The sequence below is a fragment of the Ceratotherium simum genome, chromosome X, assembly GCF_057802395.1.
Source record: "Ceratotherium simum simum isolate JZ-2026a chromosome X, ASM5780239v1, whole genome shotgun sequence".
In the NCBI taxonomy this organism is placed as follows: domain Eukaryota; kingdom Metazoa; phylum Chordata; class Mammalia; order Perissodactyla; family Rhinocerotidae; genus Ceratotherium; species Ceratotherium simum.
Genome location: NC_141940.1, coordinates 971989 through 985856, shown reverse-complemented (window position 1 = coordinate 985856; position 13868 = coordinate 971989). Strand labels below are relative to the sequence as shown.

Genomic DNA, 13868 nt, shown 5'->3' with positions numbered 1-13868 from the left:
CTCCCATCATCTGCAGAGGGAAGTACATGAAACTACCAGCAGATTGTAGTTATTCTCTTACACTGATGGCTTTTCTGGAGATAAATCCTCATGGGGAAATTTCTGGGGAATAAAAACCAATCTCATCATATAAAAATGTATATTCATGTTCATACCCAGAAACATATGTTACTTCAAGTGATATATTTTTGTGGGAAGTGAATGAAGAAGAACCTGAAAGAACTCCAATAACATCTCTGAAAATATCTTGTTTATTTATGTTTATGTCTTTGTTATCTGTTTTCCTATAAGTTGCAAACTCTCTGAGGACAGAGACCTTGTTTATCTTGTTCATCACTGTATCCCCAATATTTACAGTGCCTGGTCTATAGTAGATGCTTAATAAATATTTTTTCAATGAATGAATTAATTAAATATGTGGAAAATATTATAAAATAATATGTATAATATGGTTGTAATTGTCTAAACCAAAGAGAAAAAGTGTGTGTATGTGTGTGTGTGTGTGTGTGTGTAGGCAGAGAAAAAATATTTAAAATATCAATATTTTGAGAAGCTTTTAAACTACTTTGGTGATCACTTAAATTCTAAAGACAAATTAAAACTCTGTGTCTTGAGGGAAAATTTTTTAATATAGTATCATTGAGTACAAAGCTCAAGCTAAATAAAGCTCTTAGAGAAGATTTCCCGTGTTCAGTATGGTAAAGTCTGATCTCTTTTATTTGTTTACTGAGGTAAATTTTACTGAGGTAAAATTCACATAACATAAAATTCACCGTCTTAACCATTTAAAAGTGTACAACTCAGTGGCTTCCAGTACATTCACAATGTTGTGCAACCATCACTACTATCTAATTCCAGGATTTTTTCATCACCCCAAAAAGAAACCCTTTCATTAAGTCACTCCCTATTACCCCTCCCCCAGCCCTTGGCAACCACTAATCTACTTTCTATCTCTATGGATTTGCCTCTTCTGGATATTTCGTATAAACAGAATAATGAAATATTTGTTTTTGGTATCTGATTTATTTCACTCAGCATAATGTTTTCAAGGATTCATCCATGTTGTATCGTATATCAGTGCATCATTCTTTTTATGACTATACAGTTCACTTTACACCCTGATTTAACCACATATTGCCACAAAAAAGAAATGATAATTATGTGACGTGGTGGAGGTGTTAGCTAACGCTACTGTGGTAATCATACTTCAATAAATAACTGTATCAAATCAACACGTTGTACACCTTAAACTTACACAATGGTACCTGTCCTTTATGTCTCAATAAAAAAAGAAACTATAGCCAGCAGGTTGGTCACCTGTTTTTGTAAATAGCAGGTTTGTCACCTATTTTTGTAAATAAAGTTTTATTGGAACACACATGCAAAAGAAATACAATTAATTTTTGTATATTGACCTTGTGTCTTGCAACCATGCTAAATTCACTTATAAGATCTAGCAGTTATTTTATAGATTCCCATAAAGTTTTCTGTGTACACAAATTGTCTGCGAATATTGACAGTTTCAGTATTTTCTTTCCAACCACATGCCTTTTGTTTCTTTTTTTGTGCCTCAATTTTGAATAAAACACATAAGAATAGAAAAAACCACCCTCATATCACAAGTTTTGATGAGTCATATTTTTACCATCGCTGAGTTTGAAATATTTTCTGATATCCATTGTGGGTATTTTCTAGTTATCTCTCTGTTGCTGATTTCTTGTTTTTACTTTACTGTGGTCATATAACATACTCAATATGATTTCAATTGTTTGGAATTTGTTGAGACTTGCTGTATGCCCAGTGTATGGTTTACTTGGTCTAATGGCCCATTTGCACATAAAATGAGTATGTTTTCCGCAGTGTGGGTGGACTGTCACATATTTGTCAAGTATGTCAAGTAGCTTTATCATGTTATTAAAATCCTTGTAAGTTTAGGATATTTTATCTGCTTCTTACAGTTACTGAGAGAATTGTGTTGAACTCTAACTATGACTGTTGAGTTTGTTATTTTTCTCTTCATATCTGTTACAGTGTTTCAAAATAAATGAGGCAAAATAAAATTAGGTGCTTACAAATTCAAGATTGTCATGTACTCATTAAATTAGCCATTTTATCATTGTAAGGTATCCTTCTTTGTCTGAAGTAGTACTTGCCGCCTTAACCCCTGCTTTGTCGGAAATTTATGAGCCTCAACCACCTTTATTTTGGTTAATGTTCGTGTGGTATATATTTTTCCATTCTTGTACTTTCAACCTATCTGTGCCCTTATATTTATAATATATCTCTTTAACATTTTTTTTGTGAGGAAGATCAGCCCTGCGCTATCTGCCAATCCTCCTCTTTTTTTTTGCTGAGGAAGACTGGCCCTGGGCTAACATCCATGCCCATCTTCCTCCACTTTATATGGGATGCTGCCACAGCATGGCTTGCCAAGCGGTGCGTCGGTGCATGCCCGGGATCCGAACCGGCGAACCCCGGGCAGCCGCAGTGGAGCACACGCACTTAACCGCTTGCATCACCGGGCCAGCCCCTCTTTAACATTTCTTGTAGTGCAAGTTTGCTGGTTAATTAATTCTCTCAGTTTTTGCTTGTCTAAAAAGACTTTATTTCTCCTGAATTTTTGAATGATATTTTCACTGTGTATAGAATTCTGGGTTGATAGGTTTGCTTTGCTTTGTTTTATTGGCGTTTTTTCCCCAGCACTTTAAAAATGCCACTCCAGAGGAGTGACATCAGTAAGATGGTGGACTAGGAGGTCCCAGAACTCGTCTCCTCCACAAAAACAACAAATAAATAACTACATACCAATGAAAATAGCTCTGGGACAACTTCAGAGCACAATGAAGAAGCATCAGAAACACAGCGGAGCAAAAAAAAGCAAGGATGGCCACGTAGAAAAGCATAGGAAACATTTTACCTGTGTCATTCCATCCCTCAGTCTGGAACATCTTGGTGCCAAGGGGGATTCCCTCTGCCTCTGAGGGATTTCCCTTCATGGGGAAAGGAGAACAGGAAAACCCTAGCAACTCTTGTCACCACCAGAGACACCTGAAACCTTCAGCACCTGAGGACCCCCATAGTTTTCACAGATACTGAAGCCAGCTGACAGAGCTTCTCAGAGTCCAAGCTATTGTGCTCTCCCCAGAGAAGGAGCTACATCCTCTCCCCAGGGATGTGCTGCTGCTGTGCCCTTCCCCCAAGGCCTGGGCCTCCACAACACCTGCCGCCCTCAGGGCTTGAGTTGCTGCTGTGGCCTGCTCCCCAGGGCCTGAGGCACTGCAGTGCCCCATCATCCCTGGGACCCATGCTGCTGCTGTACCCTGCCCTCCAAACACCAAGCCACCACTGCACTCCACCCACCAGGGCCTGAGCTGATGTGGCATGCCCCCAGAGACCTGGACCCCAGCTCCATAGGCAACCTGTGTGTGCCTATGCCTTGGACACTGGCACCATCACAGCAGGTGTGCCGATGCCCCAAGACCCAGGAGCCATGGGGTTCCATGCACACCTGAACCTGGGACCCTGACTTCACTGCTACTCTGAGCACACACTCCAAACAGTGGTGCATGCACATCTCTGCTTTAGAACCCAGCACCACTACTGAGGCCTGTGTGCTCCCATGCCAGACCCAGCACCAAGAAGGAACCCCCAGGACTTACCCCTGTGGGTGAAAAGGAGAGCCCCAGTCTTCCCCACCCAGGAGTCTGATAACAGTAACCACCACAGCCACCACAGACACTCACAGTCTTGGCCACCAGAGACCCCTCATAGTCTTTGCTGACACTGACCTCATCTGACAGAGCTGCATGGAGGCTATGCTGCCATGCCTTCCCTGGAACTGGAGCTGCTGATCCTCACCCAGCCAGCATGCTCATAGCCACCCACAGGTGAAAGTCTTTTCCCACAAACTCAGTCCATAAAGACTGGAAGAGGTGATTGCTCCCTGAAATACACAGAAATCAATGCAAGGCCATAAGAAACACAAAAAAAACAAGGAAACGTCACCACCAAAGGAACACAATAATTTTCCAGTAACTGACCCCAAATAAATGGAGACCTACAAATTGCCTGAAAAGGAATTCAAAATAATTATTTTAAGGAAGCTCAGGAAGATACAAGAGAATACAGATAGACAACTCAATGAAATTAGGAAAATAATACAGGAACAAAAGGAGAAGTTCAACAAAGAGATAGAAATCATAAGAAAAGCCACCTAGAAATCCTGGAGCTTAAGAATACAATGAATGGGGGCTGGCCCAGTGGTGTAGTGGTTAAGTTCACCTGCTCCAGTTCAGCAGCCTGGGGTTCGCGGGTTCAGATCCCAGGTGCAGACCTACATACTGCTCATCAAGCCATGCTGAGGTGGCATGCCACATACAAAAACATAGAGGAAGATTGGCACAGATGTTAGCTCAGTGACAATCTTCCCCAAGCAAAAAGAGGAAGATAAGCAACAGACGTTAGCTCAGGGACAATCTTCCTCGGCAAAAAAAAAAAAAGAACACAATGAATGAAATAAAAAAATGCAATAGAGAGCTTCAACAACACACTTGATCAAGCAGAAGAAAGAATCTGCAAACTCAAAGACAAATCTTTTGAAATTATCCAGTCTGAGGAGGAAAAAAAAAAAAGAATGAAGAAAGCCTACAGGACTTATGGGATACCATTAAATTTTTCCAAAGAAGACATACAAATGGCCAACAGGTACATGAAAAGGTGCTCAATATCACTATTGATCAGGGAAATGCAAATCAAGACCACAATGAGTTATCACCTTATACCTTTTAGGAAGACTATTATCAAAAAGACAAGAAATAACAAGTGTTGGCAAGGATGTGGAGAAATGGAACCTTTGTGCACTGTTGGTGGGAATGTAAACTGGTGCAGCCACTATGGAAAACAGTATGGAGATTCCTCAAAAAATTAAAAATAGAACTACTGTATGATCCAGCCATCCCACTTCTGGGTATATATCCAAAGGAAATGAAAACAGTATCTTGAAGAGATATCATCACTCCCATGTTTATTGCAGCATTATTGACGGTAGCCAAGACATGGAAACAACTTAAGTGTCCATTGATGGATGAATGGATAAAGATGATGTGATATATATATATATATCATATATATATATTTATATATGTATATGTAAAATGGAATGTTATTCATCCACAAAAAAGAAGGGAAAACTGCCGTTTGTGACAATATGGATGAACCTGGAGGGCATTATGCTAAGTGAAATAAGCCAGACAAAGACAAATACTGTATGGAACCACTTATATGGGGAATCTAAAACAAAAGAACAAGTTGCACTCATAGAAACAGATAGTAGAATGATGAGGGTGTTTTGTAACCTGCTTTTTTCCCCTCACTTAATAATATATTTGATGTTTTTCTGTGCCAATAAGTATTGATGAACATCATCATTTAAAAAGATTGCTTAAAATTCCATACTAGGGATATTGTACTAGCCTTGGATGGTTAAAGAACTCTTGTCTATTGAAGCCTGAGATGTGCTCCTACCCACTTGTGATTAGCTGGGCTCTGTCGCGCTGGGTTACTTTGATAGGGAATAGTTCCAGGATTGGATAACAGCTTACAAAATTAATTAGTTCACTGAAAGCCTTGGTTATATCACTGAAGCAGGAAGCTGGTTTCATATATTTATAATGCTGACCAAGTCTTAAACTTGGCCAGGCATCCTATGCCTGTGTCAGAAGTTGGAGGAGGAGATTGGCAGCTGAGGTGTCTCCAAAGGAATTATAATTCTTTTAATTTTCTTTGCATCTGTGATTATATGTCCTTTCTTCTTTCAAATTTTGTACATGTGGAATTTCTTATTTTTATTTAGTTATTGATTTTATCCAGTTTTTTAATCAAAGAATCAATTCTTCTTTAAGCTCTTGAACTGAGATTAATTAATTAATTGTTTTAAATTTATCTTTATTCACACATGTAAGACAAAAAGATGTTCTCATTACAAATTCAACCAATACAGATATAACTAAAGTCCCTCTTCATCATTATTCCCAATCCCAGGCCCTTCACAGAGTTTGGTGTATGTCATTCCAGACCTGTTTATGGAGTTTCATTTCCCCTTTTCTTACCCACTTACCATTCTCCTCCATAAAAGGAAGATATTAGTTTTGTATAAGTTATAACAGTGGAATTTTAAGAGTTAAAACCTTATTTAAATACTCATTTCAGCTCCAATCCTGGTCCACTCTGACTCAACATGGTTTTATACCATCAAAAATATGCTTTAAATATCATGAAATTGGGCTCCCAATCCCCAAATTTATGATATAGTTATGTCCCTATACTTAGTGAAATCACATTATTAGGACTATATAAATGTTCACTGTGGAACCAAATAAAGATTACATTTCCTATTTTTATAACTTGTTTAACTGGAACTTCTAATTGTCCTCCTGTTCTTTTTTTTTTCTGAGGAAGATTGGCCCTGGGCTAAAATCTGTGCTCATCTTCCTCTACATTTTTATATGTGGGACGCCTGCCACAGCATGGCTTGATAAGCGGTGTGTGGGTCCGTGCCCAGGATCCAAACCTGCGAGCCCTGGGCTGCTGAAGTGGAGCACACGAACTTAACCACTACACCACTGGGATGGCCCCTTCCTGTTCTTTTTTTAATGTTTTCCCTTTACTTATTCTCTTTTTTTCAAGAGTTCCATCATACAACATATTCTTTTTTACTTAGAGACTGACCTCCTGGACCCATTCACCCTCCTACTCAAATCTGGGCTGGTTCTCTCTAGCTCTGAGGCTCAGTTATCCACTTGGGACTTTTCTTCACCCTACCTCAGGATAGTGCCTGGTTCCTGGAGCCTATGTCTTCCTATTTTTTAATATACTCCTTTATTTTGGTAGAAAACATTCTCTAATCACTTCCTGAGAATGGCTGCATTAGAGGTAGATTTTCTGAATCCTTGTATGTTAGAAAATGTCTTTATTCTCATTTCCCATTTGATTGATTATCTGGCTGCACATAGAGTGCAGTGTGCATTAATTCCAAAATTTATGTTTGACCAAATAAACGTTTTCCATGGGCATCCCATTATCTCACAGGGCTCTGTGGAAATATACTTTGGGGAAAGTCTTCCCTTTGAGATAAAGCTGGATTCAGTTCAGATTTTGCAAATATTGTGTAAGATGATGAGACTGTTGAGGTACCTGATGTGGAGCTTGGTAAAGGTGTCCTTTTTCACTTACACTTATGCATCTACTTTACCACCATGAAGTGCCTTCACTCAGATAATTCTGTCCATAGTAGAAATTAATATTGCTAGCACTGTGGTGGGATTTTATATTATGTGTATCCTAAACCTAAGTCCTGCTCCCTTGTGCTTACTTATCCCATAAATTGGTGACAGTGGATGCTAGGCATTGTGTTATGTGATTTGAATGCATTATATGATGGGGTAGATACCATTAGCTTCACTTACAAATTAGAAAACCGGAACTCAGCTCAATTGACTTGCTCAAAGTCACACAGCTGGTAAATGGTAGAGCTATGATTTGAACCTAGGCAATTTGATTCTAGAACCTATGCCACTATGCTATATAGCAATAACAGCTAGCCTATATAAACTTTCCTGAATTAAGGCACTGTCATCATCAAAGAGTTCTGTGTGACTATTAAGACTCTCCACTATTGTGTTTGTTAAATACATTTCTCAATTTTTATCCTAGTGTCTATTCATTTTTAATCACAGCCCTTTCTTGTGGTCACAAACAGATATATCACAACAGTAGCCATGGAAAAACAATTTTTACTACCACTGTTGGACTATTATCACATGTGTCAGGGATTTAACCCAGTGACCTGTAATATAATGGTACTGACTAGTGCTAGTATTTTTTCATTTATCTGGGAATAAGAGAGAACCTCTAACACAGAACTTGCTTGGGACCTGAGTTATGAGTAACCAGAATCTTATTCTTCCTCATCTCCAGGTCTGTGGGTTCTGGGGTGCCACAACTCAGACTTTCGGAACAGAGGCATGACAGCCTTACTGAAGGTTTCTAGTTGTAACAGGAACACTGGTGATTATTATGAGGACACATATGAAGATATTCCAACCTCCCTGCTGAATGAAAATAATGTCATTGAACCCAGGAGCTTCTCCCAGAATTCAAGGCACCCTAGCACTAGGCAAAAGCAATTCAGAGCCACCACAACTCCAGAAAATGACGTAGAGAAGATTGACCTTCGGTCTGGAGAGAGAACACAGCTGCTTACGGTACAAAGTGTCTCCTCTGGTGATTTGTTGATGATCTTGGGACAAAATCCTACTCCACATGCATTATCCTTACCTGATCTCCAAGAAGTCACATATGAGGCTGATGATCATTTGCCTAGAACAATAGAAAGAAACAAGGGCCCATCTGAAGTGGCACGTCTCAGACCAGAGCTCCATCACAGTGGGGATAGAGTATTTACCCCTGAACCAGAACTGAAATTAAGATTAAATGAGAATTTGGCGACAACTATAACAGTAGAGTTGAAGAAACTTGATTTAAAAATTTCTAGTTCATCAAACAATCTAATGATTTCACCAACAATTCCATCAGACAAGTTGGAAGCAGGTACTGAAAAGACAGGTTCCTTAGGACCCCCAAATATGCCAGTTCACTTTAGTAGTCAATTAGGCACCATTGTATTTGGCAAAAATTCATCTCACCTTATTGAGTCTGCTAGACCTTTGGACTTGAGTGAAGGAGATAATGATTCCACGTTGACTAAAGCAGCTTTAATGAATAGTCAAGAAAGTTCACTGGAAGAAAATGTATTATCAGTGGAAAGTGACAGGTTATTTAAAGAGGAAGAAGTTCATGGACCTGTTTCATTGACCAAAGATAATGCTTTATTCAAAGTTAATTTCTCTTTGGTAAAGACAAACAAGACACCAATTAACTCAACAACTAATAGAAAGGCTCACATTGATGGCCAAACATTATTAATTGAGAATAGTACATCAGTCTGGCAAGACATTATATTAGAAAGTAATAGTGGGTTTCAAGAAATGACTTCTTTGATTCATGATGAAACGTTTATGGACAACAATACTACAGCTTTGGGGCTAAATCATGTGTCAAATAAAACTACCTCATCAAAAAATATGGACATGGTCCACCAAAAAAAAGAGGACCCTGCGCCACTAGGTGCAGAAAATCCAGATATATCATTCTTCAAGATGCTGCTCTTGCAAGATTCAGCAAATTGGATAAAAAGGACCCATTGCGAGAACTCCCTGAGCTCTGGGCAAAGGCCCAGTCCAAAGCAATTAACATCTTTAGGATCAGAAAAATCTGTGAAAGATCAGAATTTCTTGTCAGAGAAGAACAAGGTGGTAGTAGGAGAAGATGAATTTAAAAAGCACACAGGACTCCAAGAGATGATTTTTCCAAACAGTAAGAGCATATTTCTTACTAACTTGGCTAATATCCAAGAAAATGATACACACAGTCAAGAAAAAAACTCCCAGGAAGAGATAGAATGGAAGGAAAAATTAATCCAAAAGAATGTAGCTTTGCCTCAGGTGTATACAGTGACTGGCACTAAGAATTTCCTGAAGAATCTTTTCTTACTAAGCACTAAGCAAAATGTAGAAGGTTCAGATGAGGGGACATATACTCCAATACTTCAAGACAACAGGTCATTAAATGAGTCAGCAAATACGGCAAGGATTCACATGGCCCATTTCTCAAAAATAAGGGAGGAAGCAAACTTGGAAGGCTTGGGAAATCAAACAAAGCAAATGGTAGAGAGGTATCTGAGCACCACAAGGATATCTCCTAATCCACGTCAGCAGAATGTCATCACTCACCATGCTAAGCGGGCTTTGAAACAATTCAGACTCCCACAAGAAGAAATAAAACTTGAAAGGGGGGTAATTTTGAATGACACCTCAACCCACTGGTCCAAAAACATGAAATATTTGACCCAGGGAACCCTCACACAGATAGAGTACAATGAGAAGGAGAAAAAGGCCATTACTCAGTCCCTCCTATCAGATTGTTCTGTGAGGAGTCATGGCATCATTCAAACGAATGGCTCTGCATTACCCATTGCAAAGGTATCAGCATTTCCATCAATTACACCTACAGATCTGACCAAGACCCCATCCCAAGGCAATTCTTCTCATCTTCTAGCAGCAGCCTGTAGTTATACCTTTAGGGAGAAGAGTTCTGGGATCCAAGAAAGCAGTCATTTCTTACAAGGAGCCAAAAGAAATAACCTTTCTTTAGACTTCCTAACCTTGGAAATGATGAGAGGTCAAGGAAAGATCAGCTCCCTGGGGAGATTGTCTGAAGCATCTGGCAAAGTTGAATTACTTCCTAAAGTTCATGTTCATCAGGAAGACTCTTTCCCTACGAAACCTAGCAATGGCTCCCCTGGCCACCTGGATCTCATGGAAGAGATTGTCCTTCAGAAAACACAGGAACCTGTTAAATTGAATAAAGTAAATGGACCTTGGAAAATACCCTTTCTGAAATGGGCAGCAGAAAGCTCTAAAAAGACTCCCTCCAAACTGCTGGGTCCCCTTGCTACTCAAATACCAAGAGAAGAGTGGAACTCCCAAGAGAAGTCTCAAAAAAACAAAGCTTTTAAGACAAAGGACACCATTTCACCCTTGGACCCTTGTGAAAAAAATAATTCAATAGCAGCAATAAATAAAGGACAAGATAAGCCCCAAGGAGAAACCACCTGGGCAAAGCAAGAAGAGACTGGAAGGTTGTGCTCTCAAAACCCACCAGTCTTGAAACGCCATCAGAGGCAAATAACCTTTACTACTGTTCAGCCAGAGGAAGACAAAACTGACTATGATGATACCTTCTCAACTGAAACAAAGAGAGAAGATTTTGACATTTATGGTGAGGATGAAAATCAGGACCCCCGCAGCTTTCAAAAGAGAACACGACATTATTTTATTGCTGCAGTGGAACGGCTCTGGGATTATGGGATGAGTAGATCCCCCCATGCACTAAGAAACAGGTATGGACACATTGATTATTCCTTTGTCCTGCGGTTGTGACCTTTGACTTTACCATGTGCTGAAACAACAGGAAAGCATCGCCAATCTGCAGCAGTGAAGAAGAGGAGTTTACAAAAGGGTGGAAGGGTCAGGGTCAAGAGCATCAATGGGGAGCAGAAAGAAAGTCAACCTTAACTTTCAGCCTTATGACCTGCAGGAGAAGTCTTAGTCTCATGAGAGAGCCCTCAGAGAGGCAGGAGGAAGAAGTGAAGTGTGTGGTAAAGAGATTGAGGATGCAGGGAAAGTTCTTTTCCATGGTACTGAGGATCCAGAGGGCAAAGTAGGAGGATTTGATTGTTAGTGGAGCAGAGGGAGGTTGGGTAGGGGAGAAAGAGCACAGAAAAATGTGGAAGATAAACATAAGGAGAGTCAATCAGTCAACAAATATTTATCGAGCACCTACTATATGCCACACATTTTTGCAGACACTGGAGTGCAGAAAAGCAGTTGCTTACAGTCTGCTGGGGAGCGCAAGAGATAACAAATTAGTAGAAAAACAAATAAGGGAATCTTTTTTTATTGAGGTCATAATGGTTTATGACACTGTATAATTTCAAGTGTACATTATTATATTTCAGTTTCTGTATAGACTGCATCGTGTTCACCACCAATAGTCTAATTTTTATCTGGCACCATACATAAGTGCCCCTTTACCCCTTTGACCCTCCTCCCACCCCCTTCCCCTCTGGTAACCACCAATTTTTCTCTTTAACTGTGTGTTTATCTTCCACGTATAAGTGAAATCACACGGTGTTTGTCTTTCTCTGTCAGGCTTATTTCGCTTAACATAATACCCTCAAGATCCATCCATGTCGTCACAAATGGCACAATTTTGTCTTTTTTCTGGCTGAGTAGTATTCCATTGTATATATATACCACATCTTCTTTATCCATTCATCAGTCCATGGGCACTTGGGTTGCTACCACATCTTGGCTATTGTGAATAATGGTGCAATGAACATAGGGGTGCATAAGTCTCTGTGAATTGTTGATTTCATGTTCTTTGGATAAATACCCAGTAGTGGGATAGCTGGGTCATAGAGTATTTCTAGTTTTAATTTTTTGAGACATCTCCATACTGTTTTCCATAGTGGCTGCACTGGTTTGCATTCCCACCAGAAGTGTATAAGGGTTCCCTTTTCTCCACATTCTCTCCAACATTTGTTATTTTTTGTCTTGGTAATTATAGCCATTCTAACAGGTGTAAGGTGATATCTCGTTTTTATTTGCATTTCCCTAATGATTAGTGATGTTGAACATCTTTTCATTTGCCTGATGGCCATCTGTATATCTTCTTTGGAAAAATTTCTGTTCATACCCTCTGCCCATTTTTTGATCAGGTTGTTTGTTTTTTTGTTGTTGTGTTGTGTGAGTTCTTTATATATTTTGGAGATTAACCCTTTGTTAGATATATGATTTGCAAATATTTTCTCCCAGTTGGTGGGTTGTCTTTTCATTTTGTTTCTGGTTTCCTTTGCCTTGCAGAAGCTCTTTAGTCTGATGTAGTCCCATTTGTTTATTTTTTCTTTTGTTTCCCCTGCCTGAATAGACATGGTATTAGAAAAGGTGCTGCTAAGACCAATGTCAAAGAGTGTACTGCCTATATTTTCTTCTAGGAGTTTTATGGTTTCAGGTCTTACCTTCAAGTCTTTAATGCATTTTGACTTAATTTTTGTGTATGGTGTAAGATAATGGTATACTTTCATTCTTTTGCATGTGGCTGTCCAGTTTTCCCAACACCATTTATTGAAGAGACTTTCCTTTCTCCATTGTATGTTCTTGGCTCCTTTGTCGAAGATTAGCTGTCCATAGATGTGTGGTTTTATTTCTGGGCTTTCAATTCTGTTCCATTGATCTGTGTGTCTGTTTTTGTGCCAGTACCATGCTGTACTGATTACTATAGTTTTGTAGTATGTATATATATATATGTATATATATATATATATTTTTTTTAGCTTTGTAGTATATATATATTGTGTGTGAGGAAGATCAGCCCTGAGCTAACATCCATGCTAATCCTTCTCTTTTTGCTGAGGAAGACCGGCTCTGAGCTAACATCTATTGCCAGTCCTCCTCCTTTTTTTTTTCCCCAAAGCCCCAGTAGATAGTTGTATGTCATAGTTGCACATCCTTCTAGTTGCTGTATGTGGGACATGGCCTCAGCATGGGTGGAGAAGTGGTGCATCAGTGCGAGCCCGGGATCCGAACCCGGGCTGCCAGTAGCAGAGCACGCGCGCTTAACCGCTAAGCCACAGGGCCAGCCCAGCTTTATAGTATATTTTGAAGTCAGGAATTGTGATGCCTCCAGCTTTGTTCTTTTTTCTCAGGATTGCCTTCACTATTCGAGGTCTTTTGTTGTTCCATATAAATTTTAGGATGTTCTATTTCTGTGAATAATGTCATTGGGATTCTGATTGGGATTGCATTGAATCTGTAGATTGCTTTAGGTAATATGGACCTTTTAACTATGTTTATTCTTCCAATCCATGAGCATGGAATGTCTTTCCATTTCTTTATGTCATCTTTGATTTCTTTCAATGTCTTATAGTTTTCAGTGTATAGATCTTTTGCCTCCTTGGTAAATTTATTCCTAGATATTTTATTCTTTTTGTTGTGATTGTAAATGGGATTGTATTTTCGAGTTCTCTTTCTGTGAGTCCGTTATTAGAATATAGAAATGCAACTGACTTTTGTAAGTTGATTTTGTATCCTGCAGCTGTGCTGTAGTTGTTGATTATTTTTAATAGTTTTCTCTTTTTTTTTTGTGAGGAAGATCGGCACTGAGCTAACATCTGCCAATCCTCCTCTTTT

The 13868-nt window shown here is 39.3% G+C and overlaps 1 protein-coding gene across 1 annotated transcript in view; it reads left to right on the top strand.

The window, feature by feature from the left end:
* F8 (coagulation factor VIII) overlaps window positions 1-13868 on the top strand; it is a 153241-nt gene that overhangs the window by 82346 nt on the left and 57027 nt on the right. Inside the window, exon 14 of the mRNA XM_014779576.2 lies at window positions 7975-11017. Coding sequence (XP_014635062.2) covers window positions 7975-11017 — 3043 coding nt within the window. The remainder of the gene's footprint in view (window positions 1-7974; window positions 11018-13868) is intronic.